Source organism: Balaenoptera ricei, chromosome X (genome assembly GCF_028023285.1).
Source record: "Balaenoptera ricei isolate mBalRic1 chromosome X, mBalRic1.hap2, whole genome shotgun sequence".
Lineage (NCBI taxonomy): Eukaryota > Metazoa > Chordata > Mammalia > Artiodactyla > Balaenopteridae > Balaenoptera > Balaenoptera ricei.
Window position 1 is genome coordinate 14772693 of NC_082660.1, and position 18052 is coordinate 14790744.

Genomic DNA, 18052 nt, shown 5'->3' on the forward strand with positions numbered 1-18052 from the left:
CCTTCGAATTCCAGCACTGACGAGCACACCTAGGATTGAGTCAATGTCGACGTCTGTGGTGCGTCACAGAGGGACGGAGAGGGAGGAGGGAAAAGGGGGAATTACATTTAAAAAAAAAAAAAGCTTCCAAGAACTAACCAACGAGAGTGGAGAGGCCACGCACCTAAACGCCTCACCCCCGCGAGCCGCCTCCTTAAACCCGCTCCACCACAGGAAGAATCGCGCGCGCCGGCGCTCCTGCGCAGCCGCACTAAACCCCTCTCAGCCTTAGAGGCTCGTGTTTTCGGTCTAGCACGGGGTTCCGATCCCACCAGCCCCCGCGAACGAACGCCGAGCAACAGGGGCTCGGAGGCCGGAACTGCGGCCGCGCAGAGGGAACCAGAGCCTCTCCCCTTGGCAGTCGCTCTAGCAATGCCCGCCCCCCTGCGACGGCTCTGAGGTCCGCTGGATTGGTCGGCTGACGGCCCAGGCGTTGTCTTGTAGCGGCCGCTGATTGGTCAGCGGCCGGCTGCGCACGTGGGAACCTAAGTACGCGGGTGCTCACTGGCACGAGTGTTGCGCCTCAGCTTCCGTGGGTTTCCGGCCGGCGCGTCACGTGGTCGGGCCCTATTTCCGGCGCGAGGACCGTTTCAGGCGTCGAGCGGTGATAACCGTTAAAACCGTCGCCGCGCCGGGAGAGGCGCCATTGCTACCTGGCTCCCGGGCCCTCCGGAGGCCGATTTGGCGGGCTCTGGTGCCAGCAAAGGCCTCTCAAGTGGCACTTTTTCTTCCCTTTGAACTTTCTCGTCTTAGGTGTGCGCCTGAAGCAGGTAAGGAGCGATTTTACTTCACGGCTGTGGGGCTCCGGAGCGGGGTGGCGGGGGAGGAGGGTTTGCCTGAGGGAAGAGAAAGCGTTTGCCTGAGGGAAGAGAAAGGATTTGCCTTTTCGGAAAGACCGAGTCTGCTCTGGAATTTCAGCCGCGCTGCAGTTGGGGTGGTTTGGGATGATTCGGGGTGGTTCCCACCGCCCCTCCCGGGATGCCAGCGCGTAGGCGCTTGAGACGTGGCCGCTTATTGAGTACTTTGTGCCGACTTTCTAAGAGCTGGTCCTTTTTCATCCTTTCTCTTCCTTGGTGGGTGAGGGGGCGACGAACGACCAAGGCTCTCAGACTTGTTAGAATTTTGAGTTTGGAAAATCTATTAACTAGCGAGTTAGTTCGTTGTAACATTTTTTTGAGATGCAAACGTTGATTCTGAGGCTTTGATGGTAACCGCGATAGATCAAAGACACTGCAGCCTCACTGTTGTAAATACGTACGCGAGGCTAAACAAAGTAAAGATGTGGATTGAGCACGGTAGTTTGATATCTTCGTCTCTTGGGGATCGCTTCCCCCCCTTTACCTGGCTCTCCCTGAAGTCGGACTGCTCTGGAGTTTTAAACTGGCTTAATGTTTACAAATCGTGATTTAACGAGCAACTTTTCTGCACGGTGTTTTATAAAGCAGGGCATGGGCTCGATTCCCTGATGGGTGATGGGGATACAGGTTGGGCTGCATTATCCCCAGTCTGGCCGACTTTGTAGCCGCTGAAGTTTGATACGGCCAGCAGAAGGGCTGCTTTTGAGAGTCCTGACAGGATTTTTAGAAAGTGATCAGTGTACTGACACGGTCTTGTTTTAAAAAAAAAATGTGGAGGGGTCTGGCTATTGCAATCTGCCCTGTTTCGCCGAGTATTCCTTGCAGTGGTTTTTGGGTGAAACGCCGTTTTCATCCCTCGTCGTCGTGATAAGTTGATGGCAAGGGAATGCCTTACACCCTGGGAGCAGAATCCTCAAGTGACTTTTGAAAAATGTCTGAAATGCCTTTAATGTCTAAAATGTGTCTTTTTTTAAAAATTTATTTATTTATTTTTATTTTTGACTGTGTTGGGTCTTCGTTTCTGTGCGAGGGCTTTCTCTAGTCGTGGCAAGCGGGGGCCACTCTTCATCGCGGTGCGCGGGCCTCTCACTATCGCGGCCTCTCCTGTTGCGGAGCACAGGCTCCAGACGCGCAGGCTCAGTAGCTGTGGCTCACGGGCCCAGTTGCTCCGCGGCATGTGGGATCTTCCCAGACCAGGGCTCGAACGACTCTCAACCACTGCGCCACCAGGGAAGCCCCTAAAATGTGTCTTTTTAAAAACCAGATGGTTTCCCGTTCTTACGTTTTCAAGAGTCTAGACTTCTGTGGTAAAATGTAAATGAGCTTCACCTTAAGTAAACTTCTTTTGCAGGATTTTGAATTCAACGAATTATATTAATTTCGCATAATCTAGTCATAGTTGGGCTCTAAGAAAATGTTGCAGAAGCTTTACTTACCTTGCGGGAAGAAGTGAAGGGGAACTAAAACTTATGCTTTGCCTGCTGGGAACCAGACATGATGCTGAGTGCTTAACTGTCATTTGGTCTTAACACAGCCCTGTGAAGTAGCTATTATTCCAACTTTACAGGTTAAGAAGTAGAGACACAGAGGGGTTAAATCCCTGCCTAAAGCAAAATAGCAAATTTTGCGATTTAGATTCAGATTCAGATTCAGGTATTTCTTAAAGCCCAGTTCTTTGCACAGTGCCTTGCTACTTAAAATTCATTTAAGGGAAATGGTTGCTATATCTGCAGTGAAGGGTGCAATGTGAGTGATAATTACATGTTATGATCCTGAGAATTTACAGTCCATGTGCTCCATGACAAATAGATTCATTGGGAGGATGTCGTGACTACCCAAATAATAAAATAATAGTAGCCAAGAGTGCGTGCCTTGAGGCTTCCCTGGTGGCACAGTGGTTGAGAATCTGCCTGCCGATGCAGGGGACACGGGTTCGAGCCCTGGTCTGGGAAGAGCCCACATGCCGCGGAGCAACTGGGCCCGTGAGCCACAACTACTGAGCCTGCGCGTCTGGAGCCTGTGCTCCACAACAAGAGAGGCCGCGATAGTGAGAGGCCCGCGCACCGCGATGAAGAGTGGCCCCCGCTCGCCGCAACTGGAGAAAGCCCTCGCACAGAAACGAAGACCCAACACAGCCAAAAATAAATAAATAAATAAAGAGTGCGTGCCTTTGCTATGCCAGTCATTGTTCTAAGCACTTGACATATATTAATTCACATAATCCTCATAACTCTATAAGGTTTGTACTATTATCCCCATTTTACAGATTTTTTTAAAAAGCACAGAGAAGTAAGTTGTCCAGAGTTACACAGCTAGTAAGTGGAGGAGCTGGGACCCAAACCCTAAGGTCTTAGTGCTATTTGATGTTGCCTCTCCTGTAACTAGCCAACATGTGACAATTGTTTTAAAAGCGTTAAAGTGTGAGTGTTCTGGTACTTCTGGGAGAGCAGTGTCACTTCCAGATGGGGTGACATAGCACCTTTGCTTTGTGGAGATGGAAGTTGAATGAAGCCTTGAAGTTTTGAGTTGCCTCTCCTACGTAGAGCGGCCTTGTGGGGTGCAGGGTATTGAGGGCAGAGGACATGGCAGGCGCAGAGGTTCAAAGAGTGCAAGGTCGCGTTGATTTGTCAGTGTCCCAGAGAGAGAGAGAGAGAGAGGTACCAGGTGGGCGTCTGCTGGGAGACTCCATGTATGCTGCCTCTGTGTCTACAGCCGAGTTTTAGCAGCATAGTAATTAAGCCATTAGGGAACTGTCTGTCAAGAGTCTCTAACAATGGTTGGCAAACTTTGTTTGTAAAAGGCCAGCTAGTAAGTATCTTAGGCTTAGAGCAAAGGGACAAGTGATAAGAGGTGACCTCTGAGCAGTGTGGAGGCACCTGACTGTAAAGACCTTGTAGGCCATGGTAGGAGTTTTGGATTTGATTTTGTTCTTGGTCGAAAAGGGATTCCAGGTGATTTTAATAATGAAGAAGTAAAGCGCATAGACTCTGGAGTTGTACTGCACTACTTACTGTGAGACCTGGGTAAGTTACTTAAAGTCTCTTTGCCTCAGTTTTCTTTTAAGGAAAATGGGGATGATAATAGAGCCTGCCCTGTAGGGTTGTCAGGAATACTAAATGAATTAACATACATCACGTGCTTAGAACATTGCCTGGCACAGAGTAAGCAGTAAAATCTGTTAGATGCTATTATCTATACTTTGTGGTATAGTTCAGATTTAAAGAAAAATTATATATTTAAATCGCTAAAACAAAGTTGTTAGAAATACAGTCAGAGTATAAGAAATGGTCCCTAGAGTTGGGAAACTTTAACTCACTATTCTCTTTCTGTGTGAGTTCAAGCAGAGGTGGGGGCCTGCTCTGCAGTGTTCTTTGTAAGAGCAAGACTTGAGGAGTGACTTTTGAATATCCATGACTTGGGACTAGTTAAACAAATCATGGCCTGTTTGCAAGATAGGAAACGAAGAAGTTGTTGAAGTGGCTATGGTATATCTAAAGGTATTAATTTAGAAAGACGTCTTTTACTTTTGCCTCTTTTTGAGCTCATACACTGTATTCTTTTCTGGGTCTGGCTTTTACTCAAGGTTCTGGTTTTGAGATTCCTGACATGTGTCCTCCTCGTTGTGTGTAGCAATAGTTGGTTTATTCTCATAGCTGTGTAGTCTTCCTTTGTATGAAAACACCAGTTTAAGTATTCATAAGCAATCCTAATCTTAGCGCTGAAATGACCTTAGACGTAATCTCACCCAGTTTTCACCGAGCAGGGGAGGAGGCGATGTCTTTGGTGGTCTTTCCAGGCCGCACCGTGGTGGGCGGCCCAAGCCAGAAGAGACTCCTGACTCACATTTGGAGGCCCGCAGCCTCCCTGAGTAAAAAGCCTCTGAGCTCCTTGACTAAAGCAGTTGGGACTCATGCTCTGTTGTTCATTTGTCTCCAGCGCTTACTCTGCAGCCTTTAGGCTGTGGAGCAGCCGCTTCACCATTTGGAGCTGTGTTCGATCTGGAGTCTTATTCCTACGCGTGGGCAATAAAGCCCTTCAGTTTTTAAAGGTTCATTCTAAATCACTAATGGAAGAATTCTCATTTTGTCGCTCTCTCAACTTCAGCCAGGACTCCAGTTCAACTTGAGTTGGTATATCCACATTAAGTTTATTAAGGCAGTAAGTGGGTGAAGTAACTTTTTTATGCGTTGCTTTTCAGGAGTTGAAGATTTACCAGTCCTAGGTGACCAAACAGTTTCGCAAATAACCCTCCAGCAAGTTTAAAAATAATTAGGCCCAGCTCAGAGAAAGCAGAGTTGCTCTGGTTGCACAAAAAAGATGTCCAGCTGCTCCAGTGAAGTCGATGTGGTTTGTATTTCAAATTGAAAATCTGTCTTTGTTCTTTTCATTGTGTTCTATTTTTTTTCTAAATTGAATTGAATTTTGTACAGTGAAATGCAGATTGTAAATACACAGTTCATGAGTTTTGGACAGTGACGTATAAAGCTGCTATGAACATTTGTGTGCAAGTTTTTAAATTTTAACTACCTACCAAGAGTCATTTTTTTTTCTGACTCTTTTCACATAATTATGTGAAAGCACTTTGCAAAGCATAAGGCCCTATACAAAGGTAACATGGTATATTTTTATAAGTATCAATATATAGCCCAATTCCACATTATTTTCTCTTTTGAAACAGACATACATACTTCTACATATGTTTAAGATTATTCCTCTAGTTCATAATCCATTCTTAGAATAAAGAGTTATTAAATGAAATGTAATGGCTGTTTACTGTCTCTTTACTTAGTTATGCCCTGTCTTATTTCCCCTCAAAATGTTTTAGGTGATTTAGAGATTAATTTATCAAGAAACATAGGTGTGGGGAATTCCCTGGGGGTTCAGTGCTTCGGACTCCAAGATTCTATCCCTGGTGGAGGAACTAAGATCCCACAAGCCTCCAAGTGCAGGGGGAAAAAAAAAAAAGATAGGTGCTTAAGGGTTTCCTATTTTGTCCACAGAGTGGTACTGTTGGTCTATTTAAAACTCAAAAGCCATGAACAGGATTCTTTGTAGTTAGAAATACTTGCTTTTACAGCAGTTCTGGTGCTAAATTACTAGAAGAATGGTCTTTCTACCCCGAGGTACACAAGAGGAAAACGATGTCTTAAGTGTGGTTAAGTTAATGAGAAAACAGTTTTGCAAGGACATCTTTTCCTATAGTCATAGTATTTACCAAGGTCCCTTGATATCACAAATTGGTTTTTGGAGCTTCTTGAAAGTGAAACTGAAGTCCTCAGTTTTTCTTTTAAGTTCTATCATCTTTCCTTTTAATTTATTAATAAATTTTCCTTAGATAAGGACACGAATCCCTGCTTATGATGATGATAACATTGTTCTTTATGCATATGAACCAAATACTGCATATGTCAATGATGTAAGTAATGTAGATTGCCATTTGCCAAATATATTAACACTTAACCATTTTAAAGAAAAAATTCTTCATAAACTATTGTTCCTCTAAACTCACACTCAAGAAAACATTAGTCTCTCCTCAATTTGTCTGCTTCCTTTCATTAGACAATGAGTAATTAACCATTTCACTTCCCTCTTTTCCTTGTAGAGTAGAAAATTCAGAACAGTTTTTACTCATTTTTTCAGTGCAAAACTCTAAACCTCCGTCCTTCTGATATAATAAATTCTTTCCTTAATCCCTTTCTTAATTAGCAGCGATCATTTTCATTCTCATATTAACAAGGGGTTTTTTTATTTTGTGTCTGCTTTAGATTAATACTTCTGAAACTCTTTGAAAAGCTGGTGAAAAATAAAAACAAGTTAAATAAATAGTGTTTTTTTTCCCCACTTACTGTTCAGTTTGACTTTCATAGAAGTAAAGTATTAACTACTCAACTTTTAAAATATCAGCAGGCAAGTGTTAAATCTAACACATCCTACAACGAAGAGCAACAAAAAACAGTTCTGGATGTCCTTACTTACTGCCAGGTACAAAAAGTTCTGTCTCTCAAATGTAGTTTTCTAAAATATTAAGCTTAAATTCTCTTTATATCATATAAAGGGGTGTACAATTGAAATTTTGCTGTATCAAATTGCTTATGATTATCGCTCTCATTGTGATGATTTTTTTTTAACAATTTCTAGTTAGAATAGCATCTTCAGGTGAAAATTTTGAAATAGCAATATGGAGGTTTCATAGCCTTTTGTAAAAGCCCTTAACTGATCAAATGTATAATAGTTATGTCTCCTTCATCTAAATTGCTCAATACTAAATTAATTTCCCCTACAAAATCTTTAAAGGAAGTTGGCTGATTTGGATAAAACTTAGTATGTGCCTAAATGCATGTCAAGATATCTCAGTTGAAACAAAATGGCAGCCCACCATTTTTTAAAGAGTTTATCTTCCATAGTTTTGAGGGGATTTTGTAAAAATTGACGTGTTGGTGGAGATTGATAGAAGTATGTAATTATCAAGGATTCTGTGAGCGGCATACCCTAGAAGCAGTGAACATTTATAAACAAATACGTGTTTCTTAACATATAAAAAAGTTTCTTGAATACAATGAACATACTTTGAAAAGTAAAAAATGTTTATGGAAGTCTTCATCATTATAGAGAACAGCAGTGGAATAGTTAAAGGGAACGTGTCTTGTCTTCCGGGGAAGGATGTACAGAGAGTGGGAATGCAGGGACGACGTAGGGAGTTCTGATTTTTGAGCAGTGCTCTCCCCTGCTTGCTTTACATCAGCATCCACGATGAACTGGGTTGACACTGCTCTGCCAGGACCTTCTGAGCGATTGTGCAAGATGTGGTGGGATAGAGTATCTCCGCTAAGACATGCCCAGGTTCCAAAGTCACAGCTAAGGGATGCTCTCCATTTCTCCTAGTGTGCTAGCTCCCTCCTTTCTTCAGCGCCTTCCCTTACCAGTCTAGACCACACGGTGCAGCACTTCCATCTGTCCTTTTTTAATCCTCGCCCAGCACCCCCTTTAGTAAAACCCCAGCCCTGTCCAGGCTGGGAAGCAGAGGGGAGGACCTCCACTGGGGACCGGTGATCCTCAGGCAACCCCAATCCTGTTCTCTTATTTCGTGGAGAAAATGGAGGGTGTGGAGCAGAAATCCCCTCCAAGTCCTGATTCCTCTCCCCACAGCCCTCTCACACTTGCCTGGATCCACCTCTCACGACCTCCTTCCTGACCACTGGAGTGGGAAAAGTGTTTCCTCTGTAAGGCTAACACCTCTGCTGGTTTCTGCATCTGACCCTCTTTCCCTGTGCTCAGACACCTCCCTTCATCGCCCTGTCTCTTGTGTCTTCAGCCTCTGTCTCCATCACCCTCAGCATAGTCATTCTCCCACAGGTTTAAAAAAACCACTCCTTTTTGCCTCCCATCCCTCTATAGCTGTCATCCTCTCTCTCCTTCCCGTCATAACCCAGCTCTTTGATCGTCATTTATGTTCACTTTCTAAACATTTGACTTCCTGTTTCCTGTTTGGGTGTTTTTAATTTCTGTTTTAATTTTTTTGTATTGAAGTATAGCTGATTTATAATATTGTGTTAGTTCCAGGTGTAGAGCATAGTAATTCGGGGGTTTTGCTGATTATATTCCATTATAGGTTATTATAAGATTTGGGGTATAATTCCCTGTGCTCTACAGTAAATCCTTGTTTATCTGTTTTATGTATAGTAGTTTATATCAGTTAACCCCATACTCCTAATCTGTTGGGTATCTTAGAATATACTGTTCCTTCTGCCCTGTATGCTCCTCTGTACATCTCTACCTAGTGAACACCTTCTCATCTTTTCATTCTCAACGCAGATACCTCCTTCTTCGAAAATCCTGCCACGACTTCCAGCCTGGATTAGGTCTTGCTCTTCTGTGCACGCTTAGCCTCTTGTTCTTATCTGTATCGTGGCAATAATAATACTAATAGATGACTGAGCACTATCAGACCAGTCATCATGTACTATTATTATTATGTCGGTATTAATACTGTAGCACGTTGTTTTGTCCTCAACAGAACTGAGAGAGGTTTTCATCCTGATTCTATTTATAAGGACATTGAACAACAGAGAAGTTAAGTAACTTGAACCCAACTGTGTTCCCCTAGAGCCTGTGCTAGTTATTCAGGGCTGAGAGCCAGTGGGTCTCACGCTTCATCGTGCATCAGAATCACCTAGAGGGCTTGTGAAAACACAGATCACTGCCCTCGATCTCAGAGTTCCCAGTTCAGTAGGTCTGAGGTGGGAGAGTTTTCATTTCCAACAAGCTAGTAGATGGTGTCGGTGCTGCTGGCCCACGGAGCACACTGAAATCTACTGCTCCAGGCTGCTGGTCACTTTCTCTGTTGACCTTGTCTCTTTACTTGTCTCTCTCCAGCTAAAATGGGAGTTCCTTAGGGTAGGAGCTGGGTTTTTTTTCCTTTTTCTTTTTCTGTCTTTTTTCTTTTTAATGTCCACATTCCCAGCATCTAGCAAAGTAGTTCTCACAGGTGGTAGGCCTTCAATAAATGTTTATTTGAATGAATGATGTAATGGTTCTGGCCTTTTAAGTGTATTTTTGCCCGAATGAAATTTCTGTGAATTTCAAGAATTCTCCGGTTTTATCAGTCACATACTTGATTGGCATACAGGGGCCGCGTACTCAAAGGTTTTGTAAGGTTAATTGTTAATTGCATGACTTTAAAATACTCTGAAGCCGAAGGTCACATCTGTTGTATTTGGCTCACTGTTCTTTCCAGAGTGGACCCCTCACTGCCTATTAGTTTATACCATCATTATATGGAAAGAGGCTCTTTGGCCTTTTAGCAGATTTGAACAATCTCTTTCCTAAAATAGCACCTTCCTTGCTGTAAAATGACTCCATCATAAATGTGATGGCTTATAGGAATTGTGGTACATTTACTTCCCAGTATTCAAGCTTCTTAAAATGCCTGTGTGACATGGAGTAGTTGAGTGGGAGGTTGGGGCGCCTTATCTCAGCCAGCTCGGCTCTGGGTCACCAACAGCCAGGCATCAAGTGGGAAACAAGATTTCTGACGGCTTGAAAACTTTCAAACTTTGAGTTTGGCTTAATGGTATTTTTTATGTTCCTTTCCTTTTGAAGTAGAAACTACTAATAGTCTGTATTATAATAGGTCATCTGTGATGCTATTCAAAACCTGGATAAGAAGTTTGATGTTATTCATGGAAAGGTTACAAAAATCCACCGTTTTTGTGTGAAGTCATTGTGGCAAAATCGTGTAAGTGTTATAAAAATATTTTCACAACTATAATAAACCTCTGGTTTCTAAAGATGCCAGTCAGAAGTGAGAGAGAACTAATAACTGTGAGATGAGCAAGGCTGATCTATACTTGCTGTAGCAGCAGATGGGAGACTAAACCTCTGCTGGAAAAATGCTGAAGTTTAGGTTTGAGCAATGTATGACAATGGGTATTTTTACGTTTGTAACCATAATATATAAAATGCAATTAAAATGTAGGGTTGAAGAGGAATAGAAATCATGTAATCAAAATAGAGCATTTATCTTTAATAATATAAAGCAATCTTCCATGGAAAGTAATTATGAATGTATTTACTATTTATTTCCTTTTTATTTCACTCAATCACAGTTGGTTTATGCTGGGTTTGTGTCATTTCAGAAGCCACTTGGATATCCATATAAAAATTATAATTACCTGCTTTCTAAAAGGATCAAATACCAGAAAATGAGGAAGAGGGAGCCTTGCTCTCCATTCTCTCACCCTGTAAGTTACAGCCCCACTTCGCCAGTACGAAGACCAGAAAATGATTCCCAGAGCAACCCTATGGGAACGCCTGTCCAGTCCGAGGAGTGTGCGGAGCCGGAGCAGGAGCAGGAGCAGGAGCAGGAGCCGGAGCCGGGCCTCAGCCAGAGCCAGGTCCCCTCCGTCTTCTCCGTGCATTCCTACCAGCACTACTACCCGCCCGAGGACCCCATGCAGGGCTCCTCCTCCATGCCTTGCTGCCACAGTCCAGCGGCCCACAGCACCTGCGGTCTTTACTTAGCCGCCCAGGCCACTGCAGCCGAACCTGCAACCATGCTGACCCAGGGTGAATGCAGTCCAGCACATAACCGTGACACGATCGTCTACCCAGCTTTACTGGAAAACAATAGTCTCTGCCATGCTGGCTCACCTGTCTACCTCCCTACCGGCTTCGGTGAGTGTGAACTGACACATGTTACAAGTAGCATTATTCACCCTATATTCCTCAGCACCCTTGATGCAAGCTTGTGGAAGCTGTTTGTTTCCCATCTTGAGGGCTAGTTTGGGGCAGCACTCAGAAGGATGACTAAGACTTCTTGAGTGTCTATGACGTGCCTGCACTGTGCCAGTCAACTGACACGCCTCTTCTCCACTAATACTCATAATGATCCCATTGTGAGTTTTTTTATCTTCTGTTTTTCTTTACCCTTTCCCTGTGTAAATAATTAAAATGCTCCTAAAATGGCCAGAGCCCAGATGACAGGAGAGAAAAGGTACACTTTAGGCTAATTCACAGGAACAAAGGTCAAATTTGTGTTGACGGTCCGGCGAATTACAAAAGCCGCGTCCGTTACCACATGCTAACTTTAGGGAGTCGAGCACTCTGGTTGAGTAAATGAATACCTGTCTGGACACAAAGAAATTTCAGTACAACGTAGTGAACAGCACACCTAAAACGTTTTGAGGTATGAGCACCTAAATTGTTTCACGCCTCACGTATTTCTTTTTTAAACATAAACCTTCAACCAGAATATCTATTACCATGCAGTGAAACTTGAAAGAGGTATTCAGTGTAATGTTAAAGTTACTTCTGACCTAGCTGAGCAGAAGTCTTGTTGTTTTCAAAATTCAGATACGCATTTAAGCCTTGAGAGACGTGAATTTTAAAGCCATGGAAGAGATTCAGTAAAGAACTGATTTGGTTCTCAAAGATAATGGGGGTTTTTGAAATTCATTGATTAAAGTGAATAAATTTAAGCAATTATAAAACTAAATTCTGGGGATTTCCATTGCAATTAGCTAGTAAAATAAACCTCATCTGGAGAGACCAAGAGGACAGAGATGAAGTATTTCAAAGGATTTCTCTCAAAGTAAGAGAGCAATAGGTTATCTTAGATTAACCTAATTTAACCCAAGTAACAGATCTTTTGCTGTATTTTGCTGTGGCCCAAGAGGCCTCAGATTGCTCAGTCTGTTTTATGATCTTTGAAGCTTTAAGGTGTCTTCCGAAGCTGCTTTTGTTGTTTGGGGGAGGTCAGGTGGGACATTCTTGAGTAGCCATCCTCAGGTCATCTTTACTAGGCTTTCCCTGGATTTTACCTTGGAGTCCTGGGTCCATGCCGGGGTACTTCACAGAAGGTTCTAAGAATGAGACAATTCCTCCCTACCTAACATCTCTTCTTTCAGGATAATGATCAGGTCAAGTATGATTTGTCTTTTTTCCCCTCATTGAAGCTCCAAGTTCACCAGTTGGAAGTGACCCGAGTGTCCTCAGACAGAGCTTACTTGATGACCCTTCAACCTGGTCTGTGGATGAAGTGATCCTGTTTCTGAAACACATAGATCCTCAGACATCAGGCACCCTCACCAACCTCTTCAGGCAACATGTAATGTTATCTTTTGATCTGGTTTTCCTGCCGTCATGACTTTGAATGACCTCTGTGCAGGCCCTTCAGTTGGATACTGATTAGTGTGGATGGTGGGGGAACCCTATCAACTGATTTTTCCATATGCGAGAAAGTTTACTTTGCCCAAAGTTAGAGCCTTAAAGGGTGGAGGCTGGATCTGTGCTTTAAATGGGAACCCGAGTGCCTAAAATGCTACAGGTCTTCAAGTTCTCAAGAGAAGATGATTCGGCATGGCCGCTCTCAGGTGTCTTCTCCTTTGTAACAACAGTTACAAGGATCCTCCTCCCCACCTGCTCCCTGCTCGGCCCCAGGACCGTGAGTAGGAGGGGTGACCACAGCTGTGACAGGGTGTCTTCCTTGTTATGATGCCCGATGAATCCAGCAACTGATTCCATTTGGCTCAATTCTGTTGACCTTATATGGTTATTGATGATTTGGGATGCTGATACCCTTATGCCATTTACAAAGTAACATCATGGGCTAAATTTTAAGTTCTAATTTCTTTAATTTCTAGTTTTACTTAGTAGAAAGTGTATAGACGGTACCTGACAAAGGCAGTACTGTGAGGGATTTCAGGTCCCTTCAGCCAGTGATACATGATTCAGTACAGTTTTATTTTTAAACCAGAACTTGTGAAAACCAAATAATATGCTTCAGCAGCATCATTTGGTCAATTAATTCTTTTTTACATTTGGAGGATACCTTGTGACTATCAAGTAATGTTTTTTATAGTGTTTCCTAATGAATAAAATTAGTGCCCACATATCTGATGCACCCTTTTCAATATGGTAAGAAAATCAGTAATTCGTTTTTAGCATCTAATTAGCTTCCGACAACTGATTAGCTTTCAGTGTTAAGACAGCACTGTATAGCACACTTATAGCTGACATACTCATGTTCCCAGCCCTTCTAAGAAAGTTAATGACCATCTGAAATCCATTTTTACCATTCATAGTTTTTACTTTTTGTCACAGCTATGCAGTAGTTTGTTCAACACACGATATTTAAAATTAGGTCGTTTGATGCTTAGGACATTTTTAAGATATTAGGTTAAATTTCCTTTTTCTTAAAATTTGAAGCAAATTTACAGATGATTAAGTGATGCTTCACTGTACAAATTAGATTTTTAATAGCGTCCATCAAGCAGTTGCATATTCAGAGAATATACATCTGGAATGAGCTGCCCTCTCATTGGTGTTACATGTTCTTACATAGAAAGGAATAACCATTCTGATAAAATATGAAAGCTTTATTAATTATTTTAATTTCCTTCTCTCTGTAGGAAATTGACGGGAAAGCTCTGCTGCTGCTCAAGAGTGACATGATGATGAAGTACATGGGGCTTAAGCTGGGGACAGCCGTGAAGCTGTGCCACTACATTGAAAGGCTTAAGAAGACAGATACTTAGACAATTAAAAAAGTGTGTAGATTAGATTGGACTTAATTCTAGGGAGACCAATGCCATCTTTTCTCTGCCCTTAGAAGTTTTTGTTGTGTAGAAGGTTCCTCTAAAATACGGTGTATCCAAAATGGCAGAACCCTGGGACAGTCCAGTCTACTTCTTTAGAAGCCATTTAACATGTTAGCACTAGCAAAGTCAAACTGGTGGTTTGTTCTTTGTATCTTTTCATTATTTTCATTGCATAGTTTACAGATACACTTCATGCAGGAAACAGAGAAACACCTTTGATTTTGGTTAATGTTTATATGTAAAACCAAAACAGCCAAATCCCAAAGGGGAAAGTAGTCAGGGAAGGATTGACGGGTTCTTTAAGGAAATCCATGAGGAGTTTTCTTTAGAATTTAAAGATGCAACTGTAGATATCATCTCTTTCTCAACTACTTTATGTCTGTTACTGCAATGTTCTGTTCGTGTTCTATCAGTTTCCTGAAAGGGAACAGCCACATAAATCACTTTCCTTTCTGTTATTATTTCACTGTATGTTTTACCTGTTCCTGTTTAAAGAAAAAAAAACAGCCTTTTAAGATTTCTTGAAGTGTTCTTACCAGTTTTTTAAAATTATAAGGTAGATAGTCATTTTATGCAAGAGATATTACACTACAAGGGGGGGTTGGATGGAGTCTGACTATATTCTTTTCAATTAATATGTTTTATTTTAAAACTTCCTTATTTTGTCTAAGCTTCAACATTTTAACTAGGCAATCATTGTTCACATCTCTCCACGAAGATGCCTATGTCCAAGTTTTTTAAAGATGTGTTTTATTATCTGTTTATTCCTCATATGGGTACTGTTTCATATATATGTTTTATTCTGTATCTGAAGTATACACACAAGTAAATCTTTTCTTTTTTAATTTAAAATGGCACTTTACACTTCCACAGAGGTAAAGATCCACTCTACATATAGTGAGTTTTTTTATTCTGTAAAACATATGCACATCGTTTGACATCACTGGTACCTCTCAGCTCACACTTGAGGGTTTCCCTACAGGGAAGTTCTGTCTTGTGCGATGTTTCTAGTTAATTTCCTTTCTGAGCCATTTATCCTACTAAACTTTGGAAGGTACATCAGTTCTGATTTGTCATTTTAAACTTGATTTTAAAAATCAGAACTTTCACATGGAACGTGTTCATTGTTGTTTTATTTATTACATCGTTATATTGTGTAATATTTAGTGTAATGTTATAAGCTATGAGAAATGGTGCTAATTGTATTAGCCATTTGTTATAAATGCCAGTAAGATGTTCACCAGGGGTAAGACTGTATGTTTTCTTTTTAGAAAACCAAGTGTACTTTATAAGCAAATGCAACTATTTACTGGGCGTATATGATTCAAAGGGCTTTTTCGTCCATGTTATTTCTTTTGTGTTACAAGACAAGATTCTAATTTAAACTTGTCCTTCTTTCAAATTGTTTGTGTGAAGATGCTGTGCCACTTGAACAGTCCTCAGGTGTTTGTATAAATACTATGTTTTACAGTTTTTAGATTTTAAAATACAATAAAGTTTAATAACCGCAACCATTAATGTCAAAGCCTCAGATTTGATTTTACTTGCTTGAAGACTTAGAGCAAGCAGTGATACATGTCATGAGTAGTTATACTGTGTGACAACTTCACTAGAGAATTCTCTCTCCATCCTGAATATCAAGGCAAAAAGTATGGCTAACACAATAACTTTCATTAATGCAGACAATTAGCCGAGCTAGAATTTAACATCCACTGAAACAAATTTTCCTCTCTAAAATTACCCTCATCTCCATGAAACACAGCCAAATCAAGACTAAATTTGTTTACAGAATAAGTCTGGTCAATTGACCACATAGGGTCCTCCAAACTGGCTGTGGTGGAATTCTTCAGAAGTAGTCTCAGACCGAATTCCCAAAAGGCCTCTCAAAGCCAGGAAAGCCATGCCAAAGGCCTGCTATTAGCCTGCACCTCAGTGGCTTTCTCTCTTCTAGAGAATCCCTAAAACATCGTGATTCCTGCACATGCCAGGAGACAGTCTTTCCCATTCACCTGATAAGGCTGCTCAGAACCCAAGAGTCTCCAATGTCTGGAGAGACCAGGCAGAGAGAAGAGAAAAATTTTTCCATTCTACCCAAAACTAACTTGAGGGGAAGGACTTCCCTATATCTGGAAAACACAGATCAAAACCAGTAATATTCCAGACAAAAACCATAAAAATTATAACCATATTCACCAGTTCACTCAGTAACCGATCCATTAACTTTTTATGAAGCCTCAAGTTTTCCATTAGGATTTTTTAATATCTTACCCAGTTCAGCAGTATGATCTAAAATTTATCAGAGACCTGTACTTGTCAAAAGGGCCTTCCTATGGATCACCTTGAAGATGAAACTCTTTTGCAAAAGCATCAGAGTACAACTATAACTTCCTATAAATGACAGAAGACTTAAAAAGGCACGGTTAAACATCTGACTACAATGTAATCCATAAAGAAACTTGGATACAATAACTAGAATTATGACCAGTGATAATCTCAACCCTTGAAAACCTTAACAGCAAAAACCAAGAAGCAAGTAATTGTGAACTGTTTGTCATACCAGCATTTCCTGATTGGAAAACTTATGCTCTAGTCTTCCTCTCCTAAGAAAGCAAAGGTAGGTAAATTTAGATCTGCCCAGCAATTAATGTTCCAATATTTTATCCTGTTTGAAATTACACAGGTAGTCAATGAATTCTCTTAACTTGGTTTAGTTTCAAGTTACCAAAATCTGGAAAGACTATTTTAGATAGACCTTCCCAAAATGTAATTATTCCTACAGAGTTTACGTAAAAGCTCTTATTTATGTTTACTTAAAGTTTCATCGTATCAAGTTATTTTCCTTGCTGACGTGTTTGCAACAGATACAGTAAGGTGTTACTTGATCTCTAGTAAACCTAGGTACAACAGAAGTGTTATACTTAACATTGATGATTCTAAAGACATGTCTATGTTAATCAAACCAACAAGCTTAAGCTAGCTTCAATACCAGATACCAATTCAGTACTGAACATTTTCCAGGCCACATGAACCTGAAATCCATTCAAGCCAGTCGTTTTTATATTTCTGAGAATTTACATAAGCGTCTAATTTCTTTTAAGCCACTTAAACAGAGCTCATCCACAAACCAATCTTGGCAATGCCATTTGGAGGCAGACACTTCATATTTATGAGGTACGCAGAGACATACATTTACATATATAGACAAAGATCTCAGTTTTCCTGCTAAAATTTTAAAAGGCCTCTTTTTGAATGAAATAATGCCATCTGCAGCAATATGGGTGGACCTAGAGATCATCATACTAGGTGAAGTAAGACAAAGACATATCGCATGATATCACTCAATGTGGAATCCAAAAAAAAGGTTCAAATGAACAAACAGACTCACAGACATAGAAAACAAACTTATGGGTCCCAAAGGGGAAAGGTGGGGAGGAGGGATAAATTAGGAGTTTGGGATTAGCAGACACAAGCTACTCTATATAAAATAGATAAACAACAAGGTCCTACTGTATAGCACAGGGAACTATATTCAACATCTTGCAATAAACTAATGGAAAAGAATCTGAAAAGGAATAGATAAATGTATACCTGAATCACTTTGCTGTAAACCTGAAACTAACACAACATTGTAAATAAACTCTACTTCAATTTTTAAAAAAAAGATAAAAGGTGATTAAAGTTCCAGAGAGCCCAGGTAGATCATTTACATCGCAAAGGCACAGGAAGAGAAATACCAATTCCTTCTAGAAAGCTAACCTCCTCTAAGGGCATATGCAAAAACCAGTTTTAGAATGTCAAAAGAGTCCCATCGTGGACATTTTCAGGGTTTTTTTTTTTCTTTCAGTTTCTAAAAAGCCAGTTCAGTTTAAACAACAGTAATAGGCAATAACACGTTATCAGTCACTCACATGCACATGCCTCACTTTCAGAGGAGAAAGAATCAGCGTTCAAGTCAACCTTCACCTCAGCTGTTAGCTCAGCCTCCGTGGCCTTTCTCGGTATAAAACGCACCTGCCAGCCCACAGCTGCGGCCACTTCGTTTTCCCACCGTAATGGCGC

At 41.2% G+C, this 18052-nt stretch overlaps 1 protein-coding gene and 1 long non-coding RNA gene across 6 annotated transcripts in view; one reads left to right on the forward strand and one right to left on the reverse strand.

Annotated features, from left to right (window-relative positions):
- Nucleotides 1-387, reverse strand: part of LOC132357810 (uncharacterized) — a 96266-nt gene extending 95879 nt beyond the window's left edge. For both annotated transcript variants that reach the window (XR_009500334.1, XR_009500333.1), the window contains exon 1: nucleotides 164-387. This is a non-coding gene — a long non-coding RNA (uncharacterized LOC132357810). The remainder of the gene's footprint in view (nucleotides 1-163) is intronic.
- SCML1 (Scm polycomb group protein like 1) lies at nucleotides 235-15496 on the forward strand. Of its 4 annotated transcripts, XM_059911581.1 has the most exons (8): nucleotides 235-809; nucleotides 5095-5243; nucleotides 6232-6312; nucleotides 6801-6878; nucleotides 10027-10131; nucleotides 10532-11069; nucleotides 12350-12501; nucleotides 13805-15496. In XM_059911581.1, exons 2-8 carry the CDS (start codon nucleotides 5214-5216, stop codon nucleotides 13928-13930), a joined length of 1110 nt encoding a protein of 369 aa, XP_059767564.1. In that variant the 5' UTR covers nucleotides 235-809; nucleotides 5095-5213; the 3' UTR covers nucleotides 13931-15496. The 4 variants fall into 4 exon arrangements, with proteins under 4 accessions (XP_059767564.1, XP_059767565.1, XP_059767566.1 ...); XM_059911582.1 differs by lacking the exon at nucleotides 6232-6312 and having other exon boundaries at nucleotides 237-809; XM_059911583.1 differs by lacking the exons at nucleotides 6232-6312; nucleotides 6801-6878 and having other exon boundaries at nucleotides 571-809.
- Nucleotides 15497-18052: the final 2556 nt, after the last annotated feature.

Coding starts and splice junctions, on each gene's coding strand:
- SCML1 (XM_059911581.1), top strand. CDS start 5,214: ATGTCCAGCTGCTCCAGTGAAGTCGATGTG. Junction 5,244..6,231: donor GCTCCAGTGAAGTCGATGTG/GTTTGTATTTCA, acceptor AATTTTCCTTAG/ATAAGGACACGAATCCCTGC. Junction 12,502..13,804: donor CCAACCTCTTCAGGCAACAT/GTAATGTTATCT, acceptor TTCTCTCTGTAG/GAAATTGACGGGAAAGCTCT.